Below are 25,164 nucleotides of genomic sequence, written 5' to 3'. Positions count from 1 at the left end.
AGACTAATGTACAGGAACTGTGTAATGGCTGCAGCTTTATTTTTACAGTTTGAACCTCATCCATGATCCAACTAAACCTGGGTCATTCTGGGATCTTTAAGTGTCTTCTTGCTATCAGTGTATTGCCTTCCAAGTGGTTTTTTGTTTGTTTACTAGTGTAGAGTTTGTAAAACTTAACACAAGGAGCACAAAGTATTCAGTTATCAACTAAGAAAACCATGATGCTTTTGCATGCAACTAATAATTAAGAAGAGCACAAAAAGTGATGTCATTCCAGAGTTCTTCAATAGTGTCTTATTCCCAACCTCCTTTTCTCTGCCTCCAAGAAAGGGAACTTTTCCCTGGTTGTACCTGCTACCTGCTGCAATGCTGCTGCTACGGTCTTGTGGCCTGTTCCTCTAAGTGTTTTTGACTTCTTCACCCCTCAAAAACAACAGCCACTTTCAGTCCTGGAGTCTTCATCATTTGTCTTTCTCAAGTCTCTTGACATTCATTCTGGATGCCCATCTCTGAGCAATTCTTGATGTCAGCTTCCATCAGCCACTAAAATACCACAATCTGTACTACAAAATGAATGTCTTTGAACTTCCAACTTGCTCAAGGTTTGCAAAGGTGTTCTGTAAGTATCCCGAAGTTCTCCTGTTAGCAGTCTACAAATCCCATATTAAAAAGCTTTTGTTGCTATATCCAATGTATAGCAGAGAGACTAGATTAATGATATGCTGTAGATATTGTGTGGCATACAGATAGATCTTAATCTGCTTTAGTAATCACCTTGTTTTTTTGTTTTATATAGAAACAATAAATTCATTGAAATAACAACTTCCTTTTCAATTTCTGCTTTCACAGTGGTAATAACATCTTATTAAATTAGTATGCTCCTAGGCAATATACAGTTTAAACAGCAATTAGTACTTCTACAATGCAGTGGTATTAATCCAGACTGATGAAGAACAGGAACAACAAAAGTTTAGTAAAATGTAACTTTGCAACATCTTCCAATATAATTCAGAGCAGAAGTAAAACCTTCATCCCATAAATGCCTTCAAAATATTCCTACCTTATGAAAGTGCACATTTATTTTCCAAAGAGGAGAAAAATTATATATGTGGCACAAAAGCACATAGCATACACATGCAGCAGATATATATATAGATATATATTTGTATAAAAGCAATAAAAAGTATAAAGAACTATGTTAACAAAAATTTTTTACATATACATGTGACTGGAAGAGTAGTTCAAGATATGACACACCTGGCACAACTAAACCAGTAGAATGTATGTAATGTTTGTTATGTCAGAAGTGTGAGATAATTATATCATAAAGACTGTCTTAACCCTGCTGTGTTTATGCACAAAGAACTCAAAGCTTCTCATTTTGTGTATCTTCAGGGTAAATGCACTAAGTAGATTTCCTAAAAATTCATAGCTGTCACAGAAGAGCATTTTTGTTCAGAAAGTGAAGAGACTAAGAATTCTGAAAGGAAGCAATATTAGCAAGTGTGTTTCTTCAAGGTGTTCTTCACTGCAAAATAGGTCTCAAAATGATACATGAGGATCCACTACTGACTTTATCATCCATTTCATTGAACATTCCTGTTTCAAATAATTTCAGCAAAGTAAAAAGAGCACAAGGTACTGTCTTGATCTAATCTTGCAAACTAAGATTAGACTTCTGTTAGGGATGGGAATTTTCTTCTTCCCACATTTCTTAAGTTCCTCTGTGAAGCAAAGTCAAATTTGTATGCAGTCAAAGTCAAACAGTCAAAGTCAAAGAGTATGCAGGACTGCATACTGTTATATATTCACTTACATATGCATGTCACTTAAGTCAAACAAATTTATGCCCACAAGAAATTTAGAATACCTGCTTTTACTATCTAACTCACAAAGGGGAACAAAATAAGTCCCTTTCCTTTAGCTGTGTGGGCTTTTTTCCAGCATCAACTACTGACATGTTCGCTTTTTAATTTCTAATATCTTCAGTTAATGTGAAGAGTGGTAAGTAGCACATTTCTGAGAAGGTGTAAATTTAGTTCTGATGTTTCCCAGGGCTACTCAAACTGAATTCAAAAGACATAGTTCACGTTTCATTTTTTGGAAAAAATCAAGGAAGAGAGCTCACCATCTTCAGGAGTGGAGTTGCTGTGTCATAAGCACTTTTGTCTTTTAGGATGAGAATATGAACAGAGTCAATTATTACTTTCTTCAAGTTCATTATTGAATGGAAAAGCCTGTTAAAACATTTAAAATCTTAGTTAGTTTTCAACTGGTTTTATTCAATGCTGTAACATTAAAATTTAAAAACATTAAGGAACTCAAAAATATGAGTTGCAGAAAAATAAATAAGAATTTTAGCATCAATATAGCATGAAATTAAGAACAGTTAGTTGCAATGGGTGGCCAGCCTGAAAAATGCAGAAATATTCTGAATTATATTCTTGTCTTGCATACTGATAGTGAGGTACATCTCCTCCTGTATGCTGTGCTACCAAAGGTGTATCCTCAGAATACCAAGTACTTTTTCAAAATACTCATCTTAGGAAAGTTTGCAATTTGTATATTTGATTTTCAGTTTCTATAATGGAGACAAGCCTGAAACACTGGTTAGAAAGTCAAGACTGTGTTTATACAGGATTAAGAGAACAATCAGAAACACAAAAACTACAAACTATATCAACTATCAAACTATATCAACTACCAAGATGTCCACAAATTTCTAAAGACAGAGAGCTAGATAATTTTATTTGTAAAGTGAAAAATGCCTTTATTTCACTCTCTCATAACTAAGTGCATTGTAAATACTTATGATTTAGTAGATTAAAAATATAGAATTAAAAAATAGTAGTCATGAAATAGTTTTAAACAAGGAAGAGTATTTTAGATGCATTTAAAACAATTACCTATTTAACAAACGTGCTATATCTTCAATCTACCATCATCACTTCAATTAATCAAATTTACTAGTTCTTAACATTCCAATATGAAGCAATTTTCTAACAAACCCATAATTAAAGCATGTGTCTACACAGCCATACATATATCATGCAATGTTCTTCAAAAAATTCTGTGAAGATGCTGGCAGAATAATTTCTCAATACTGAGAAATATCCCCCAGATGAAACAATAAACAATGACAGACAAGTTAAAGAGAAAATTTTCAACATGAAAAAGATTTCCCACTTTTAAGACAGGTAGGCTACAGAGGGTGTGGGATTTTCCAAGGAATATATGCTTAAGTCTTTGATTATCTTTGATTATTGCTTATGACAGACAAATATAAAAAGTTCTCCTACTTCCTGCAGAAAAATTCTGTTATTAAGGAAATATCAGTAATGCATCTATCTTTTGAAACATCAGAAGTTTGTTTGGACACCAAATTTTCACTCAGAGGGTTAAAAAAATACTGCATAAATGAAAACCATGGGTAATCAAATCTACTTCTCGTGTAGAGCACCTCTACACTTTCAGTGGAGTATGTTGCTGTATCAAATCTGTATGTCTGAAATAAACACTTCAATTTTAAAAATGCAAAAGGAGATTAAGATTTAAGTTTGTGTATTTATAATAACTTACCTGGTGCCATAATCCACAACTACCCAATCTTTGGCTGTTCCTGTAATAGCATCATGATGCTGGAAGAGTCCAAGGTTCCTCCTAGCTTCTGTCAGCAATTTATAATTATCCACCGAAAGAAACACACTCATCTTCTCAGATTTACTGGACTGTACTAAAGCCAAGGAGTAGAGAATTTCAGCTGCCCTGGAATTGTAGAAAATAATCAAGTATTTATACAGGGTTAAAATGTAAAAAGCAATACACATTTTATCTAAAGAATAAATGGTAAATAGTTTCATAAGCTTGTTCTTGCACATTTTAGCCCATCTTCACACTGTAGCTTCCTGTTACATTATGACATTGCAAACTAAAATACACACTCATAAACCCCATAGCATGGATAGAGTGCCTTACAAGAAACATATAACTCCCATTTCAAAAAACAATTTCTTAATCAAATAAATTTGTTTTAAATAAATATACTAATCTGTATACTATCGAATGTCTATTCTGCCATTTGCACTTAGAACAAACTAAATTCTTCTAAAGGCTTAACCATGTCATGCATCTGCTTACTACAAATTCACCTGAATGGAGAGAACACTGGATTCCGAAACCCTAACATTGAACAGAACGCAGAGCCTTTCTCGTCTCCATCTGCTGCAAAAGCCTAGCACTAAAATATTAGCACTAGATTCTCATTTGCTTTATAAGAATCTAAATTTATTTTACAAAAAATATCCCCATAATTGCCAGTTATTATGGATATCTAACGGAAAAAAAATGCCTGCATAAATTCTGGGAAAACATCAGTTAACTTTTTTCATATCTTCTCCTAAAATGTTATAATTCTCTTTTTGCAGGTCTGAAAAGTGTAGCAGTCAGAGGCCCTGCAAGGCCTCCATGGTGGTCACTAGCCTAAGATAAGAAATGCAGAGTCATGATGAGTGGAACAGAGCTGCCCCTCTTCTGCACTCAGACCCCTGTTATCTCTCTGTAAGGCTATAGGTCGTATTCTCCTCAACCTCAGCCATAGGACAATTCCTGATCCCTCAATAGCCTATATAAACCCATACCACTGCCCAGTTCAGATGGAAGAGCTGTCACTGGAACCCTTTGCAGAAGCTGCCAATAAAGACATCTCCGCAGAACTCCACCTCTCTCCTTCCCTGTGTCTGCTGAGGCACTCTGCGAGCACAGAGCTGAAATCACTGAGAGCTGAAATCACTGAGAGCTGAAATCACTGAGAGCTGAAATCACTGAGAGCTGAAATCACTCCACAAGTGCTCGCTAAAGTCACCAGCAGCTCGGAGCTAGCCAGGGGGCCCAGGCAGGCTGTGCCTCATCAGCACAGTGCTATCCAGGACACTTACGGCAGCTGCTGCCCCGGGGGCCAGACGGACCCCCGGGACCCCAGGCCGTGATAGAAAAGTGTCAGATTATTTTTCAAAATTTATTAGAGGTTAATGAACATTTCTCAAGTACTTGAAGGAACAGAGATGATACAGGTTATAGACACAAAAAGCAAAGAAATCACAACAATATATTTTCTTGTAATGTTAACTTCTAGGCATGCAAGTAATAAACTAAAAAGAAAAGGAAAATAAGTTAACTCTTTTATTTACCCAAGCTGTCAGTGAGGGCATGTGTTCATTTTTAAACTATATAAAATTAAAAAATTAACAAAAAAACCTTCGTTTTCAAACTATGCATGGTATTAATAGTTAACATGAAAAATTCCTTTAGATTCAATTTTCTCTTCATCTTTATACAACACACGTGTAACAATGACATAAAAAAATGCAACCACCATATACTCAAGTAAACTGAAAGGTGCTCTGTACATGTAACAGCCTAAACTATTCTCATATTGTCAATATTTCATGAACGGGTGGAGATTTTGCTCTTACCAGTTAGGTAATTGCTCAGAAGCTACATACAAAATCAAGGTGTTAAAAAGTTATAAGTTCTATATTTAATTAGCAGTGCTAGATTAACCTTAATCACTGCAATTTAAATGTTGCTTAGTGCAAATTCCTACTTCTATGAATCCCTCCTACTTTGTCCTATTGTAGCTTAATTTGAAAGAAACATGAAAATATTTTAGTTGAAAAAAGGTCATCAGATGCTCATTCATCTAGTGAATAAACCCTGTCCAAAAGCATTTTATCTTTTTTTAAAAAATCAAGTTAGCCACTAAACACTGACCTAACTTAGCTATTAAAGAAGAGAACACAGCAAATTTTAGTCCTTCAAATAAGGTGATATTTTCTTCCCCACAACTAATTTTAATTTAATTTTCTTTCGTATTAATAGGGACATCTCTCAGATGCAGAATTTTCCTTTCACATCACAATATTTTTCTAAACACTGAAAAGGTTCAATGGTCAATGATGAAAGACACTCAGAAATACAACACTGTATAAGAGAACACTTCAGCTTATAGGTAAGCTTCAGCTTATAGGTAAGCATCTAATACCTTTCCATAAAATCTCTATAAAGCCTTGGTTTTCTCACATCTGTTTCAAACTACTGCCTATGACCTAATAAAATTTTCAGAAATTTTCCACTTCACTGTAATTTGTAGTATTTCTTCCTGATAGGACACTGCAAATAGATCAAAATTTGCTTCACTGATTTGTCAAGGCCTATACTAACTTAGCTTACCTAGGTCCAGTTTATATTTAACCTAAATAAATAATTTTTCCAAGAGATTTTGAACTCTCAAGAGGTAGTATTTTTTATACATCTGTATAGTTAGAATTATCACTGTAGTATTCACCTTCTAAATTACTTCAATTTTCTTTTTGCAGATTTACTGTAATTTTTCCCTGTTTACATCAGTAATTAATAAGACCAAAAATTGTGTCCCTAACTTGTCTCAAACTATGATGCTGTTCTTTGTATCTTTTCATTACATTAAATAAACTTCTGGTCACATATTTTATCACCCTTTAAACTACTTCAATCCATCCATGCATCTCTCACTTAGGATTAAAAAGTCAATAATTACTCAAATCACTGTCAATCTCCATTATAAAATCCTTAAGCTTTCTTACACCTCTTTACTACACAACCCCAAAAAACCATTCTTTTGACATAGGAAAAACCTTAAACAATCAACTCTTTTCTTACTGAAATAGTTAATTTTCATATTGGGTTCTTAACACTATCTGCTGGCTATTATGTAACAGTGAAGCGCTGCTTAATTCTGGTACTGCTGGAAGTTAAAAACATCCATCCTTGGTAAAGAACACACACACACATGTATTTACCTTCTGTTCATGGCTCCTTTTCTCACAAATATGGACATACACCAGATAGATAGATGGATGTTAGCTCAAACATACTATGGAAATAATTATCATGAGTTTGAGGATTAAATATGATCCTCCTGTATTTCCTTTGACTTTAAAGAAATAAAAAATAAAATATAAAAACCCTACTCCTGCTGTTCTCATAGCTAATGTGACCTTCACGAAGATTCTCATGGTTTCTGAAAACAAAACTGACAAAAAATCTGATATTCAAACAATGAGAGCACATCTATACACTTTTTTCTCACATGTTATTTACAGAGGATAATGAAAAACTAAAAACTTCCCAGGTACTTTTTAAAACTATACTTTAATATATAAGAACATTGACAGATTAGTATTTCTCCAGAGATTCTTTACCTATACCTTTTTCAGAAGTTGAAGGCAACTGAACATTTTAAATTAAGCAATTTCTTTAATAATGTAAAGTTTTAAATACTACAAACAAATTCATATGAAGTTTTCTGCAATCTATGTAATAAAAAACAGAAAAATAACAATTAAATAACCACACCTAAAAATCTTGACAAAATAGACTATGCTGAAGTTGAAGGAAATTAAATCCTTGGTGCACTTTAAGAAACAGAAAGAAAATTAATCCAAACTAAAAAAAAAAAAAAAAAAACCAAAAAAAATTAAGTAGATAATTCAATTTATGAGAATATTATCTGTCCTTCTTTTCCTGTTCTCTTGTGCATCTTGACTTCTCCAACAGCAGTATTAAACAACATTATTTTCACTGAAAATTAAAGATTCCTGCGATGAATCATCCACTTTACCATAGTACGAACTGGATTCCTTGGAAGAAATAAAACAAGTTCTGCTAGATACATTTCTCTTCTGAAAGGTACTTGTATCTGCCTCCAAAACACTAGTTCCAAGCTTGCTTGGAAATGCCACTTTCCACATTTCTCTTGACCAATCCACTACTGCAGCATCCATTACAGCAAAGAACTGTAATCCTTCAGGAAGACTACACGTGAAGTGTTCAGGATTTACATCATATCCATCTACATTTCCTTCTGGAGCTCTATAACACAGTTAAATGATCTTACATCTGCTACAAGGGAGAACCACTTAAATACTCCATTACCAAAATTCAGCAACAATTTTTTTTCTTAAAGAAGATGCAGACAGTTCTCAGAAGAACAGTAGTCTTAGATCACCTGGTACCAAATATTCCTGGCTATTTCTCAGCTTCCTCTGAGAACGTTTTTACTTCTCTCTAAAAAAGTTCACACTACAGCCATAATTCCTTACTTTGTTTTTTCGCATATGTGGCTTTTGCTTTCCTGATCAGACTGCCTTTGTCTCAATTCATGAGTTTTGTAGCTTTGACACTTCCAATTCTCCTCAAGATCCTGCTGGTGGGGGAGTGAGCAAGGGCCTGCCTGACGTTAAACCGTGACAAATACTTACACAGTAATCTCTCCTGTGTGCCAAGAAACACATTATGAAAGTACTGGATGGCAGGATTTACCTGATGTAGGATTCCAAGACTCTGTCCAGGCGTTTATAAAAGGGTCGTGATGTAAAGTATCCACTCCAGTAATGATGATCTCTGTCTGCATAGGTGAAGAAGTCTCCACTTAAAACAGGAAAAAGTGAATTGCTGCTCTTTTCACCCAAGTTGCTTTCTTTGAGCAGAGCTTCAAAGTAATCAGATAAAGTTCCAAACTGGGCCTGAATGAAAATTAAAATTACTGTAACAAAGTTCCATTTTCATTATGCAGAAAATACAATGAATATGCTTGGTTCCATATACATTTCAGAAACACATCACTCTTCCAGCAGATTTATAGCAGAAAGCCTATCCAAAAATTTTTAAAGTTCCCCTGCACACTTTTCAGACAAGCTGGATAGCATTTCAAAACTCAATACAAGAAGTATTTTCAAAAAAGGCATATCAATTCAGTACAAGAAAGAGATGGATCTGTTGGAGCATGTCCAGAGCAGAGTCACAAAAGTGATCAAAGAAACACCTTCCCTATGAGGAAAGGCTGAGAGAGGTGTGTTTGTTCAGCCTGGAGGGGAAAAGGCTCTAGAGAGACCTTGCTGGAGCCTTTCAGTACAGAAAGGGGTCTTGCAAGAAAGATTGGGACAGGCTTTTAGTTGGACCTCTTGTGCTAAAACAAAGAGGTTTTAAACTAAAAGATGATAGATTCAGATTATATATAAAGACAACTTTTAACACGAGGGAGGCGATACACCCAAGGTGCCCATGGAGGTTGTGGATGATCCATCTCTGGAAACATTCAAGGCTGGATTGGATGGGACTCTGGGGCAATCTTTAAAGATGTCTCTGCTCATTACAGGGCAGTTGGACAAGACAGTTTTAAAGGTCTCCTCCAACCAAAGCCATTCTACTACTCACAAAATATGATTTTTTTACTATTATTATTTAAATAGATACCTAAAATATAATATCTAAATGTCAACAAACAAATGAAGCATTGTTTCAAATCTTACAAGTAAGTCAGAAATAAATGAGCTACGTAACACCTCAATATTATCCAAGTAGCTGTCTGGGCTAAGGAAGAAATTTTTGTAATGCAACAAAAACAATTACTTCTCCTAATTCTGTGTTTTCAGAATTAGCTCTCTTGTGTTCCAGATCTTGCTTAACCCCAAAGATGAATGTTGATTAAAAAAAAAAAAAAAATCAGCAGTATTTTTAAGCTCTGTACGAAGAAATTGCATTTAGAGATGTAACATGTGGAAGAAAAAAAAAAAATTCATTCTCTTCTGGTCATTTTTTAAAATGCTTAGGCATGCTAACAGCAGATCCTTACAGGGTAGGTCAAAAACTGGTATTCTTAAGATTCAGGGGAACAAAAAAAAAAGAGAAAATAAATTATTAACGTCAGTGCTGTTAGTACTGAGAAATGTTGTTAAAGAAGTATAGGTAGCAAAATGGATTTTAAATGAAAGTGAAAAAAAATTAATGGAAACTGGAACAGGATAGAAGACCACATTATGTTACTAGAAATACCCTCACCATAAACTATAATTATAATATCAAGTAACTTTGCTTCATATTATTTTGAGGTTTAACAAGAAGTATACAATGTAGCATGCTACAATTTACAACACCAAAACCAAGTTTTACTAAAAATCTTTTTTAAAAGTGACTTGGAATATAAGGACTATCAGACTATCATTGTAACAATAAATTCACACTTTTTAATCTTTTAAAAAACCCCAAACATTTTCACTTCAAAGTCATTCAGATCATCCAAGTATTTGTTAGGTGGAGACAATATAGTAACTTGCCACTTTAAATGGCAGTAAAGCAGAGAAAGATAAATATTGACCCTGAAATCCCACCATTAGTAAACTTTGCCTTAGCAGGCACTTCTAGAATACTTGGTCTTCTCCTTCACTATCACAGGTACCTCCAGGTATAAAACAAAAAACAAAACCAACGCACCAAGAGAAGATGCAGAGATGATCTCACTTTGCATTGAATCAGAGGAGTAAAACCTCGCCAGAGAAGCATCAAAGTCAGATGAATGGAAACAGTGGAATAACCTGGTGGATTTTTTGGCATACTAGAAGACTCAGCTTAATTTATGCATAATAGATGCAAAGGAAATCTATGAATGGGAGATGGAATTCCTCAAGAGCAAAATAGGTATGTTTTACAGTGATGTACACACACTTTTAGAACAGAAGAGTGGCTGGCAGGAGAATCTCAATTCTAACAGACATATCTGCCAGATAAACATCACTAAGAGCTGTCTGAAAGAGTAAATCTCCCTTCAGATCAGAAAGGCAGAGTAGGCACTCCCTTGTGTAAGCAGTAATATCCTAGGCATCTCAGCACTTCAGGAAGAAATGTGAACCCTTCCTTCATATAATCTAGATTCTTACATAGCTGAGCATGTCCTGTTACATGCCTTTGGAGTAACTTTCCACTAGGGAAAGTGCAGAAGAGTGTGAAAGAAAGAAAACGTGTCTCCATTTAAGCTCATATTTTCAAGAATAAATGACATCAGTTTCAAACAAAACAAAAAATCAAACAAAACCAGAAAAACACAAAAAAAACACCTGAGAGAGAGGTAACAACTAAGAAAGAAGAAAAACAACAAAAACAGAGAGAGGAAAACCTAAGTATTTGAACAAAAAGGAAAGAAGAAATGCTCTGATGCCAACAGTGTTCCAGCTGATCAAAATACCCTAGGTATGAAGTGGCAGATCCAGAGGATTTTGTATCTTTTTATCTGGGTATTAAAAACCAGAAAAGGGGTCGGATACTTCCATAAGGGAGCCAAGGATTAATATGACTCCAGATGGGCAGACCCAGCCTAATGAAGTAGACTGCTAGAATCCTTGACAATGGGCTAAGCAGAACCTTTCAGAGGTCTCAGAACAGCACTGGTTCTTGAAGAATTACTTCAGAGCTAGAGCCTTCAGTTTTTGCCCCAGAGACAAAATCATCCAGCCCAGGTCAGTAAAAACTACAAAAAATATGTTGCTGCTAGTGTCCAAAGAGTAGCATACATTATTGACAGAAGTAAAGCTAGTGATAGCAGCAAGCTCCAGCAAGCTCCAGTTTTAAAAGATGGGCTTTAGTTTTAAGAAATTTGAAGAGTAATCTCCTGGTCTGTCTCCCTCCACTGAGATATAGTGGTCCTTCAGCATACATCATGTCACCCACATCCCATAGGAAACACATAAAATCCAGTTTTCAGATAAAATATAATCCCAAGAAATCATCTTTCTTATGCAGAATACAAGTCCAGAAGTCAGCAGAAAGTATTAACATTCTACAGACACTACTCAAAATGCACAGTTGGAAGAATCAGGGGAGGTCTCCGGAAAGATAAGGAAAAACAGATGCACACAAAAACCATATGAAAGATACCAGACCAAGGCTTTTAAAAAAAAGCCTAAATGTGAAATCAGGCAAAAGTGCACTCTCAGGTGACACTCAAAAAACCCAAGGCTGTGGCCCCCATTTGTTACTGTCACACTGTCAGAATACAGAGAACATCTATAGTACAAGAGGTCCCTAGGGCCTTCTTGTACTACAAGAAGTACACATTAGAGCATATGAATTTGTGTTTTACCTCTCACACGTAATAGTTGATTTGAAGTGGTACCTCCTCTGATAATTGTGTTAATATACTCAGTCATTCTGTAGCCAGGCAAGTCACAGATTTTGTTGTATTTAACAACATGTGCCAGCAATGGCATCTCAAGATTTTTTGGTTTGTTTTGGAATGTAAAACCAAGAGGACACAAATAAAACAGCAAAATCTTCTTGAACTTCTAATAAGAAAATACAATAGTTTGAATTAACAAAGTCTATGAGTCCTAAGTAACAATGCCTGAAGCCTGTGTAAACAGACTAAGAAAACAATTAAACCTACTAGCTGTTCTCCAAATTAATCTAGTTTGGAAACTATAGCTTTCAAGCCCATCTTATTAACAGCAAAGTTTTTGGTTTTGGGGGAGAGAAGGTAGTAAACTCAAAAAAAATGTAAGCTACCAAGACACATCAATCTGCTGTTAAATAATACATAAAGATTCACATTTGAAAAAAAAACCAAACCTAACCACAATTATTTTTTCCATTAAGAATCTTAGAATATTGGGAAATACTGTTTTCTCCACAAAACAGAAAATGTGTTGTAGTTACCTTAACATGCCACTCAGGACGAGAATTCATATAATCAAACAGCTTCTGGTAATTCTGGTACTGCTGGTCCCATTCGGAGCTCTCAGTGTAGCGGAAATCATCCCCAAGAGGAGCTAGCAGGACTTTTGTACGGAAGAGCTTTGACTTCTTCCTGTATTGATCTAATATAATCCAAGCCCTTGAGGAGAGGAAAAAAGAAGAGCCATTCAGAAGACACAGGCGGAAAAAAGCCAGCATTTGGCAAGACAATTCTTACATACCAAGTTGTGCATTAAGATGACCCTAAACAAGACATACAAAACTCTTGTTATCTCACTTTGTAACAAAAAGCTGGATGCAATTTCTCCCACTGGGACACCACATTCAACCTACTACTGTTGCAAACACCACGTTAATTAAATCCTTCAATAAGCTTATCAAGCTTCATCTCAGGCAGTAGGGCAGTCTGGATCAATTTGTGCCTGTGCCAAAACTAAACTCCAGTTCAAATTATGTTTACCTGCTTTATATTTAGATAACAATCCTAATCCTCTCCAGCCCCTATTTACAATAATAAGCAAGCTCTTTCCATCCCCTCTGGCACCTTCCTTTGATACTTTGTTTAAAAAAAAAAAATGCAGGAGGAAGCTTGCTGCGAAAAATCACTGTTCTCCCTTCAGCCAGGTTCTTACATGTCTTAGAGCCATCTCTCTTGAATCTTTGAGTCCTGAAAAATTATACCCACTGCTTTTATGCTTTTGGACTTAAAATAAAAAAAGCAACCCTAACAACTCAGAAACAAAATACTCACAGATGCCTACAGAAAAAACTGCAGAATTATACTTTGGCACCTACTAATTCTAGGATGAGTAAACTATCAGTTCCACAGCAGCAATATATTAAGAATCACAAGCCTGGTATCTAGGTTACTGAAAAAGTCCATTTTCAACTCTCCCCCTCCAAGTCACAATTATTATCAGCATCTTCAGATGCAAATACCTTCTAATTAAAATTTTGTAAATAATTCTCATAGGAAATAAAAACCATAGTAACATATTTAAGAAAACAGAAATACAAATTCCAAGGATTTAAGACATAATACCAGTAAATTTGGATTCTAATGAGGTTCTTTTGTTTCTTCATGTCTTTTAAATAGATGATCTAGCAAAATCACCTTTCAACTGACACTCTTGAAGAATTGCTATTTAAACATTTATGCAAATTTCTAGTCCAATATATTTGCAAGCCCTCTTTCCTTGAGCAGTATGCCAGAGTTTACTTATTTATCTGATTGCAGAAGTAGTGCATAAACACAAGGTCTGACTGTATTCTGGAGGGAGAAAGGGGCCACAATATTAACTTTAGTTAAGGATCTACAGAGTTCTAACAAGACTAGAATTTACCCCACTAGTGTCTTCCAACTGTCTCCTGTCTATTAGTGGATTTATAGTTCAGATTGCCAATCAATACTTTCCATGACTTTCAACAGGTTGTAAGATTTAAACACAGATGATTCCTCACCACACAGCTACCAGAACAATTGGCACAAGACTTGGCAATGTTTCCTTCTAAGGAGCCTGGCTAACTCAAATTTTCCACATTTAGGCTATGGTTGAAAACATACTTTAGTGTTGAATCTCTTGAAAAATACAGGTTACAGTTAATAGGATATTTAATTTCAGCATCTCTCTTCAAAGTCCTCCTCTGGTTTCTTTCCAAATATCCAGCAAAATTCATCAGTATTGGTGCTCTCCCTTTCTTAAAGTACCAATAACTGTGGGATTATTATGTGTTTTTAAGGGAACAGCAAGATTTTCCTGCATTGCAAACCACTTTTAATTGTAAAAACACTGAGGAACACAAATTCAGGTATATCCTTCTAAGTTTCTCTCAAATAATTTCCTGTATCATTAATTCATACAGGATTGTGAAAGTGCCAGCAGAAAGCTCCAGACAGGGCACAGTGAAGACAAAAAGATACCTCTGGAGAAAAAAAAAAAAAGATTCCATCGAGTCTATCATTTTTTTCCCCTTTACTGTTCCCCAGTTAAGCAGAATTAGGTACATTTTGATATGTTTATCCTACCTACCTGAATAAAAATCTGAAAATCACAAAGGAGATAAGCCATGATAAACTTTTTGTTTTCAAGCTTTCAGATTATTACTGAATGTTTGAGACATTTCACAAATAAAGAAAATATTTTCATACCACAACTTATTTTAGTACAAAAAACAAAGTATTTGAGTAAAGAATACCAAAACAATAAACATGGCTGGTTTTGATCCTTTCTATGTCAAAGAAAGAGGAGCAATAGCCACTTGAGGTAGGCAATCACAAACATTAACCACCACATGACCATACAGATAAAAAAGCTAAAGGGCAAAACTGGGCTTTTGAACAGTAGCTGGTGAAGAGGAAAGTCCATTCTCTACTTCTTCTCTGAAGCACATAACTTGCAGCAAAGATTCTCTCCTATTTCATGCTTGGGAGAACGAGAAACAAAATGTGCTTCTGCTAACAACTCATTTGTTCAAGGAAAAAAAAACAACCCAGAAAAAGATACAAAAAACGAAACACCAAACAAACAAACAAACAAAAAAAAAAACCAACAACAACAACAGCTGCTTTTTTTCCTAGTGTGAAAAGCTTCACACTTCAGCATTCACACATATGGATAAGAATGCAGCTGCAAATCAGAGGAAATCCAGTAGTAGTCTTTATAACCTAAGCTTTTATGAAGTGTAATTTAAAAAGTACAGGTTTTCAATTAGGTTGCTGCTTTCTTTCTTCTTACTAGGTCACAACTTAAGTGGCAAGGCAATGAAAAATCCAACTACTAGCCTGAAGTTTTCAATTCAGCATCTCTGTAATATATATTTAAGGCCAAAATACTATTGAAATCAAAAGCAACAGTCCCAGTTGAGTATTCAAGATCTGGGTTTTATTATTTTTGTTTTAGCTTTGGCATGAAAGAAGGTCAGTGATCTAAACCTGGTCTCTATTAATAAACTTTTTTCCAATCCTTGAACGTCCTTTATTTTTCTAGTCTTAAAGCAATCACAGATAAGAGGCAGATTAATTAGAGTGCTGCAAACCTATAACCTTGGAAAACTTATGATGTAAAGATAGACTTTTCAATTCTGGAACTCATACATCTCCTCATCATAACAACTGTGAAACATGTAATTACAGAGGTCAGATCAATAACATTTTTGGTTGTCTACAGAACTCCAGCTTTTTCAAAATAACACACATAGCATGTTTTAGCATTCTCCATCAAAACATTACTTCCCGTGTTTTAGTGGATTTATTTGAAACTAGACACTAAAAGTGTGGTTCGAGTGTTCCGAATGTAAATAATCCAGGCTTCCAACTCAAAAGACCATGTGTTAGCTTTACTTTTCCCATAGGTACCATACAGCATACTGATGTTTCAACTCCCAGTTAGACATCAAAACTACTTTTATCTGAAACAAGCTGATGCAAAATATTAAGTTTCAGAGAATGTATTGAGACAATAATCACTACAACTTGATCATATGTTCACTACATCCCTGCCCCATTTATCTCATTCTTAAATATCCTTTGACATGTGAAAACCCATTTTTTTTTTACAAGATCTAATTTAGATTGTTATGCAAAGGTTGCATCTAGGAAGTACAGGGATTAAGAATAATTGAAAACCAAGACCCTTAAAAAGACTATTTCAAGCAGACACTCTAAAATATATTTATAGCCTCTATGTTCCAGGTATTTGTTATACAAGCTGTTGCTTTTCTGCAAATATTTGTCTCAGCTAATTGAGATATATAGTCAAGATTTTTCTTTTTTACAACTGTGATTTAATGACATATGAATTTTCCTTCACGTGCAATTGGCACTGGGTGTGTCACAATTTCTCTACTTTTCTCATGTCACCATCATCTTTCTTTTCTCTACTTTATTAAAACCCCCTTTTTCCTATCATCATTCCAATTGCTACCTTTAAATACAGCAGTTATAACACATTCTGTTTAATTTTGGTTTTATCTTCAGTAATATTTTGTAACTGAATTTTGTTTAAGTGAAGTTTTCATGATGTTTGTCAGAATTTATACTCAGGAAAAAAGTGATCCATACTTGATATGTAGACAAGCAGTGCATCATAATCACATCATCACTTTAAAACTTCAGCATCAAGGACCAAAAAATCATCCTGCTCTCCTTAATACATTTGTTACGCTCAGCAATTTGCACAAATAATAAGCAGCTGCCTCAACTTTTAACTCTGGAAACCTGGTGTAGCGTGAAGCCTGAGGATAGCAACAGGACCACAGAATACAACTATTTTCTCAAAACACCTTTGGCAGTTTAACTCACTTCCTTTTCTTCTGTTTTTTCTTTTTTTTTTTTTAATTTCTTTACTCTCCCTCCCCAACACCCTCCTACCTCCAACTCCCAAAACTGAGAAGCAGCTTTGCAGAAGTGTAAATTTGATTCTTAACTGTGCCAAAACAATTCAGTGTTTCTGTTTGAAAAGTAAAACTGTGGTTAATAGTAATTTCCACCCTGGGCACAAAGAAACAGGAATTTTCACTTTGGGCACAAAGAAACAGGAATCAGATTAACTTTTACACTTCAGGTTCAAGAAACTCAGGCCACAGGATGCCAATTTTTTCAAGGATATACCACAGGAAATATCCCACTGTTTGTAGTTACAGCACACTACATCATGCTGCCCCTGAAGTGTTCCACTTTCAGGGGACAGACCACTGTCCATAAAATTCACAAAAACCACAGTAAACCAGTAACATGAGTCCAACCAGATGACTGTGTACTAACTGTCATTCAGAGATGGACTCATGTATCATGAACAGATGATTTTTAAAAATGCCCCTTCCTTAACTATAATTTCGCCTCTAATTTCACTGTCAGTTATGTTCCCAACTAAGAAGCAAACACTAGGTTATGTAATAGGTATTGTTTACCCATGACAAGCTTATTTTAAAAACTTGGCCCGGTTTTGGCTGGGGTAGAGTCACAGTGGCCAGTATGGGGGTGTGATCTGGATTTGCTCCGATGACAGGCTTGACAACAGAGAGATGATTTTGTTATTTCTGAGCAAGGCTTGCACAGAGCCGAGGCCTCTCCTGCATCTCAACCCATGAGTTTTCTTATTTTACTCTTCTGATTCTCTTCCCCATCCCACCAGGGCACCAGTGAGCTTAGTGGAGCTGATCTGCTCACTGGGGTTGAACCACAACAGAACTAAATTCACCAAGCTATGCCAGATGTCATCTTTGACCAGCATAATTACATTTTTTTTAAGGCCATTCCCTTGAGGGGTATGTAAAAAGTACCTGTGTTGAACATTTCCAGCATGAATGGCTTCTGGTGGGACTCTCCAAGGGCAACTTATTCTTCCTCCAGGAAGTCTTTTGAAATCAAACTGGCAGCAGATTTTTGGATCTGGGCCACAAGTATGAGGAACATCATAACTATAGAAAGGCATCATATGACAAAGAATATCTGTACTGGATCCCAAATCTGGAATTAAATAGAGTAAAACTTTAAAATAAACCCTTTCAGGTTTGCCAAAAGTAAATCACTCCTATGTTCTCAGTCCAAGGATTGTACTGGAAAGATACCACCAAGACAATTTCTTATTTTGAATATCCATAGCTTGAGTCTATTTTTGTATGTACCTTACATGTATAAAGAGGATAAAACAGAGTTACAACCAAGATTGGAATATTCTAGTGAAGCACCAACTGATTGGGAAAGACAGGAACAAATGTTAGGTCTGTTTTACCCAGATAAAACTTGTGATTTTCAGAATTTTAGAAATAATAAAACACAATAATAATAAACACCTTTTAAACTTTGAGTGGATTAAAACAACAACTTAAAAAAACCAAACATCAAAACAAAGCAAAAACCAAACCAAAAGCCAATCACCCTCCTGTCATTGCCTCATTAGCACAATATTTGAATCAGTTGAAATGTTCCTCCTCCTACACTTTATTTCCACATAGTAGGAAATAATGGAGTAGGAGGAAGAAGAAAAGTAAAAACAAGTAAAAGAATTTTTCACCCCTTTTACTTTTGCAAGGAATATGAGAGAATGGAAAAAAATAAGAGAAGGTAAAAGCAAAAATAAAAGTGAAAACAAAGGAAGATCAGAGGAACAATGGCAGTTATATCAGTTTTACGTTCAGTGCCTTTCCTGACTCACAAATATTCTCATTTCCCCTTCTATTATTCAGAGGGGGGAAAAAGAAAAAAAAAATCTCATAAATTTAAAGTAGATGAAAGGTGCTTTTTTAACAGAATTGCAAGTTTAAAATTTTCAGGTCTAGACAAACTCTGCTAAATCTTGTCTGTAAGTATTTCCACAGTACTTATTCAAGTTCTCTTCATATTTTACCTGTGTAAATTAACAAAATAAATTGACATAAAAGAAAGAACGCATACCCCAGTTCTGTCTCCAAAAAAATTCTAGTGTCTTTTGTGTTGCAAAATGTTTTTTAATTGAATAATGAACTCTCTGAATAAGCATTTTGGAAAATCCTGTGCGCTTCAGAAGATAGGCCATTGTTGGTGAATGCCCAAATGGATCAATTGCCCACGCAGACTTTGGTTTTACTCCTGTTGACAAAAGAAAAAGCTTTACGTTTCACTTAAAGAAAGTTATTCCAATAATTCAAATGAGAGTACTAAAGACAACATTTCCAAGATGATATATCCAGTTAACTGTTACACCTCCCTGAAATTAAAAAACTAGAATTAAACAGTTAAACAAACAAACAAACAAAATGTCATATAAGTAAGGCATTCTAAAAAAATTTAAAACTTTAAAATAGTACTTGTTGCTACAGTGTTTCAAATTTGCATCAAACAACTTTATTTGGAATCATTAATTGATACACATCCTCTCATTTAAAGTAGTTTAGAGATATTACAATTAAAAAAGAAAGTCGAAAGAAAATGAATGGATGTGGATAGGTAAATGCAATAGCTTGTTGAAATTTCACTGTTATTTAAATACTGTTAATCTTTTTTGGCTTCAGAACTATTTTTTTTTAATTTATTAGTTTGTTGATCAAGAGAATCATGTTTATTAATACTCTTTTTTCTCTGAACTTCATGCTAGTAAATAAAGAAGCTACATCTAACTCTTGTTAATTCATCAACATGGTTCCTTTGGCACTACTGTCTTTCCAAAAAGAGCACAGCAAGGAATGCATTACCCTTTTATTAGGCCTTCCCTTCCCCCTCCAATTATGTCAAGCTGTGTTTATGGAAATTGCAATCTAAGCACAACAGTGAAACAGCTTTCCAAAATAATTTCAGTTAATTGGGTGAAATAATGTCAATTTATTATTAAAATCACTGTACAAATATTTTCAATATAAAAAGGTTTCTGTCCTCTTATGGAACTAAACAAAAGAACATCCCAAAGGCAGAAAAACAGTTCAGCCAACGTAACTGCAGTCAGTAATTCCTCAGTTCTAACATTACTATGGGTTTGGGCTTCATAACTACTACTACTGCTGCTACATATAATTTTTTTTTGTTTTGAAATCCTTACAGAAGAGAATCTAATGAACACACAGTGAACACAGAGCAGGCAGAATAGATCCAAACACATAAAAGCAGTATCAATTTTTAAGTAGTTTTAAGAATTTTGTCATGATATTCAAAAGACAGAAACAGCAATTAAAGACTGTTTAGACCAGACATGGGATCTAAAATTCAGCATGATCTAGTGTTACTATTTGGTTAAGCCAATATTATATGCATGTCTTACACTGATCAAGACAAAATGCTGTGGCATAAAATTGTTCAAATATACTTTGTCCAGGAACTTTTATCTGCAAACATGAATGGCAAATATCAGACTTGATCCAGCTTCCTATAAGTGGTCTAATTTAATGTTTCAGGAAAGCTGAGTAAAAAGAGCCTTCTAGGCACCTCAGAAATTTAACAAAAAAGTATTTTCTTACTGACTTCTTGTATTTATATAGTTAAATTTTAGATTAATGTACATACCAAGGTTCTTTTCTAGCCACTGGTGTCCTTCTATCAGTTGGTCAATTAAAGCAAAATAATGAGAAGATGCTTCATCAGGCATGACCCATCCTCCTGTTACTATTTCAAATTGTCCATCTTTTATTAACCTGAAAAATACATAATCATATTCAGAATCTTCCATATGGAAAACACACTCTCAAAATCAATTTCTGTATACTCAACAGGCAATTACCAGCAATGTTATTCTAAAATCTAAATTGTTTTTGCTACTTCCATCACTGGTCTATATTTCTTTAATCAAACAGGGAAAAAAATGAACTGCTGAACAGTGAAGTATTTCATGTCCTTGTGCAAAGAAAACCAGTTCTACTGCATGTGCTATATTAGATTTTTCTTAAAAAATCAGGAAGAAAGCTGTTTCCTGCACAGATTACAAAAATAGAATAAATGTACCACAGCACTGAAGGCCAACTGAGCAAGATGCTTAGACACTGCACATTTCAAGCACTGCATAAAATATCTCCTCACCTTTGATCTTATATTCTTTTTAGAGTTTTAGAGAGCTGATAGATTGGAAGTTTGTGTTTATAAATGCTTCAGAACATCTCACTCATCAAAATGCCTTATTGAAACAGGTCACAGGACACCCCAGCCTCTCTATTGTCAGTGAACACAAAGATCACACTCCCAGCACCAGGTTGTCCCTACAGTTTCAGCATTTACATTGTTCACCAGTGTGGAAGTGTTTAATGAATTCAAGAAAAAAAACCACAGTGAACTCAGCAAAACTTAGTCCTAGCACAGATGATATCAATAGGAGTAATGAAAATCATGCAACAAAAATAATATCCAGTGCAGCTTCTCCATGTCTTCTCCAGTCTCAAGCGAAGCTTAACCCGACTCCTCTGAAGAGAAGACATAGTTCCCTAGTGACTGTCATTTACTGTTTACTGTGTTCCAAGAGATATTTTTAATGCCAAAAAAAAACCACAAATCTGTGATTTAATAGTCATCCACTGCAGATTTTTTTTTTTAATAAGTAGCTTTTTTACCTAGATCCCAAAATTTCCACCTTTACCTAACCTTTGAGTCTGTGAAGGTCTCACAGACTTATTGCATACTGCAACACATGCATCTCAAAGAGGGGCATGAGAAGAAGGCTATCACAAGGATGAGCTAAGAACTGTCAAGTAAAAATAAGAAAATAAGTCCCCACTTTTTGAAAACTCCAAACTAGATCCATACTGCAAGCTTATCCAAACAGCCTGCTTCCTTGTCTCAATGCCTAGGCAAACCTTTTACTTCTATATTCCATTTTGTCTTATGATTTTAAAAATTACTAAGAAGAGCAAGAGTGTAGAGTATGTACTACTTTACCATTAAAGCAGCTGCATGTTTATAAAAACCCTTTGTACTTAAACACAAAAGAAACTCACAAATTTTTATTCAAACAAAAATCGCATAAAATCTTCATATGTGTTACAACAAGAAAAAAATACCATATATCAATAGCTAGTTTGAAAGATGTATTTATTTTATTGCCAATTCCTTAGTGTGATTTCAAATAAAGATTATAATTGATACTCCCTTACAATTTTAATCACATGTACATGGGAACTTTTAGTCAAATTTTTAGGCAACTAAGTAATTTGACTCTAATTTGTCTCCACTTCCTTGAGCAGATTCCTATTTTGCAACTGGGAGAAAACCAAACCAATCCCAAAAAGTTGGAACCAAAGCAGTTAGTCCATTATTCTAGCAATTCCACATCACAACTGAAATCTCAAGTTTACAGTGTAGCCAAATACACAAAAACTCAAAACAAGATACACAGAATAAAAGTTCAGTACTCAAACCTTTTAACAGCGTCTTTTTTTTGGCTATCTATTCCATCCCACCATTTTGAAAAGTAGGAAATCTCAGACCATATGAATTTCCTTCGTTTGTCTTCTTGCAGTTTTATAACCATGTTATTTAAAATATGCTGTGTCTGATCTCTGAAGTAATCATCAAAAGTCTTCAGCCAACCTACAAAAAAGAAAATATAAATGAAGCCTGTTTAGAGAACTGGCTTCTTAGTCTCTTTAGAGAACAGTCCCTGAGAGAACTGGCTCCTTCTCACTCCCCAGAAAAAGCTAAGACTGTTCTTAAAAAGCTTTATGTGTCATGGACAGCTTCAAGTGCTAAATTTCCAAGGAGTTTCTTTTTACAAAAGATTACATGTTCTATTTTCTAAATGTATAAACAAATGGAAATTATTAGACTTTTCACTTTCTAGTTTTTCTATGCTTTGCATAGTAGAAAATTTGATTAACAGAATACATAGACTCAAATAATTGTGCTTCAGTGAGATGCAAAGGAAAAAGAAATTTTAACCACATTTTCAGACTTTACAGTCTTACATAAAATTTTTTAATCTCTTCATAATACCTTGCATTAGAGAGTACATGCATCTTTCTTCACAGAACCTGTAACTATAGCTGAAAAAATTAAGTCTGTCTACTTACTACTTACTCTATAGTGTCACATTCCTACTTCTATCAGCTTTTGTCACATATGCCCATTTTAAGATTTTGTGAAAGCTTCCACACTATGTGAAGACAGCACTGCAGATAAATATTACACTAGTAATCCCACTCTGATTTACCAATTCAGTTCTGCAGAGCCACTGCCTTTCTAATGGTGCCAGTCTGACTACAGGATACAGGATTGGGCTGTTATGCAATGACATTTTATTTGTTTCAAGGAAGCTACATAAATGTAAAAACTTTTATCACTAAAAATAATTCTCAAGTTTAGTTTAAAAAATAATTTATAATTAAACAAAGTCTGACTATTGACTCAGAAACGATGTATTATACTTTCTTTTAGGGATACAAAAACCCAAACATTCCTCTTAGATGCAGTGATACTGTTTTTAATTCACAAAAGAAGAAATAAAACTGTGACACTCCAGAGGAAAAGTTCTAGGTCACTCTTTTTTTCTTTTACAGATTTTTAGCATCTAGAGGACTCATCATTTTGACATAAGTTTCTGTACAGATAGACAAGTGAGGTCTAATCTGTCTTAAAAGGGGAAAATGCATTTTGTCAAGGTAGTTAATATGAGGACTTAAAGCAAAAAATTAAAACATACTTTCTTTAGAGGAATGGAAATAGCTTCATACAAAAAAACAGTTGACAGTAAATTACTGCTACGCAATAGTTTAAAGGGTGAAAAAAAACGTGATGAACAATCTGAATTTGTAATCAAATTTCTTTCTGACCTCTTCCCACTTCAGTCTGGTTGGTTTTTTTTTAATAGACGCTTCTGCTCAAAAAATTGAGATCACAGAGCATATTATTCTTTCTCAATTCTCATTTACTTTTCAACAAATCAAAGGAATATTTTACTGATAATTACATTAAAAATATCCACATGTATTAGACTACCAGTTTATAGCTTCATATCAGAAATTTCTTCTGCAAGAGACAGTATCATCCTAGCATACAACTAAAGGAGGATAAATTCAAGCCATCCTATGATTTTTCTGCACAGAAATATATCATCATAATAAACTACTATAAAATATTTTATATTGAAGCAATAGAAGCAAATTTACATTAGTCTTCTGAAACATTCTTAAAAACATTATTAAACCAGCCTAACTGAAACATTGATTTAAATGTCAAAGTAGCTGACAAAAGAATACAGTATGATGTAGGGAAAAGAGTGTTATAATGAAATGATTGTTTTGTTTTAACATAGTCAGTTTATTAAGCTAAGGAAGATTGTAACGTGGTTAACACACTGAACTGAATACACTCCAGAGAGTCCTAGGAAAGTTTTAGAGGTATTCAAAGATTTAGCTGAAAGCCAATAGAAAGCCCTCTGAAATGTAATTACTATACATCTACTTATTTATGAATTGAACAGAACATTCTGCATTGAAAAGGGCCTATAATGATCACCTAGTCCCATAGCCTGACCAATTCCAGGCTGACCAAAGAAAATATTGTTAAGAGCTTTATCCAACTGCTTCTGAAACAACCTCCCCAGGAAGCTGCAGACAGCAGTGAGGTCACTCCTCAGCCTCCTTTTCTCCAAAATGGACAAACCCCAACTCCTCAGCAGCCCATCACAGGACAGCCCTTCCACCAGTTCCACTGCCCTCCTCTGGGTGCACCCCAGTGCCTTCACATCCCTCCTGAAGTGTGTTGCTCTAAACCAAATGATTTACAGAGACTCTTCAATTTTGCATGGAGACATACACTAAAAATATAAAAAACTAATCAAAAGCTAAACAAAATAATGGCTAAATCAATGTATAATTGCTAGCTAGAGTATAATTTCACACCTCAGTCCCTAATAGAAGATAAAAATTTACAACTCAAGTTTATTCTTGTGCTTATCCACAAACTAAGAATTTGTTCACAGGCTGAAAGAAAAGGTTTACCATTTTGAACAGGAAACTTTCAACACAAAGGCAGTTTACATGTGGAAAAATTGCAATGGTTTAAAGCTGCAATTATCAAGACTAAATAAGCTATTAACAGCAAAATAATCTTTGGTGGTTTAAATGTACATAAAGCCCTTTGTCAACATAAAAATCACAAGATCACAGAATCATTGAGGTTGTAAAAGACCTCCGAAATGATCAAGTCCAACC

The 25,164-nt window shown here is 34.7% G+C and overlaps 1 protein-coding gene across 1 annotated transcript in view; it reads right to left on the bottom strand.

The window, feature by feature from the left end:
* MAN2A1 (mannosidase alpha class 2A member 1) overlaps nucleotides 1-25,164 on the bottom strand; it is a 107,232-nt gene that overhangs the window by 56,179 nt on the left and 25,889 nt on the right. Inside the window, exons 4-11 of the mRNA XM_053931908.1 lie at nucleotides 22,372-22,543; nucleotides 20,534-20,661; nucleotides 18,956-19,129; nucleotides 17,842-18,028; nucleotides 12,523-12,700; nucleotides 8,359-8,561; nucleotides 3,580-3,765; nucleotides 2,129-2,237 (exon numbers count right to left, since the gene is read on the bottom strand). Of these exons, the coding sequence (XP_053787883.1) occupies nucleotides 2,129-2,237; nucleotides 3,580-3,765; nucleotides 8,359-8,561; nucleotides 12,523-12,700; nucleotides 17,842-18,028; nucleotides 18,956-19,129; nucleotides 20,534-20,661; nucleotides 22,372-22,543 (1,337 nt within the window). The remainder of the gene's footprint in view (nucleotides 1-2,128; nucleotides 2,238-3,579; nucleotides 3,766-8,358; nucleotides 8,562-12,522; nucleotides 12,701-17,841; nucleotides 18,029-18,955; nucleotides 19,130-20,533; nucleotides 20,662-22,371; nucleotides 22,544-25,164) is intronic.

This window comes from Vidua chalybeata, chromosome Z (genome assembly GCF_026979565.1).
Source record: "Vidua chalybeata isolate OUT-0048 chromosome Z, bVidCha1 merged haplotype, whole genome shotgun sequence".
In the NCBI taxonomy this organism is placed as follows: Eukaryota; Metazoa; Chordata; class Aves; order Passeriformes; family Viduidae; genus Vidua; species Vidua chalybeata.
The sequence above is the reverse complement of the archived record's forward strand: the minus strand, read 5'-3'. Positions and strand labels throughout refer to the sequence as shown.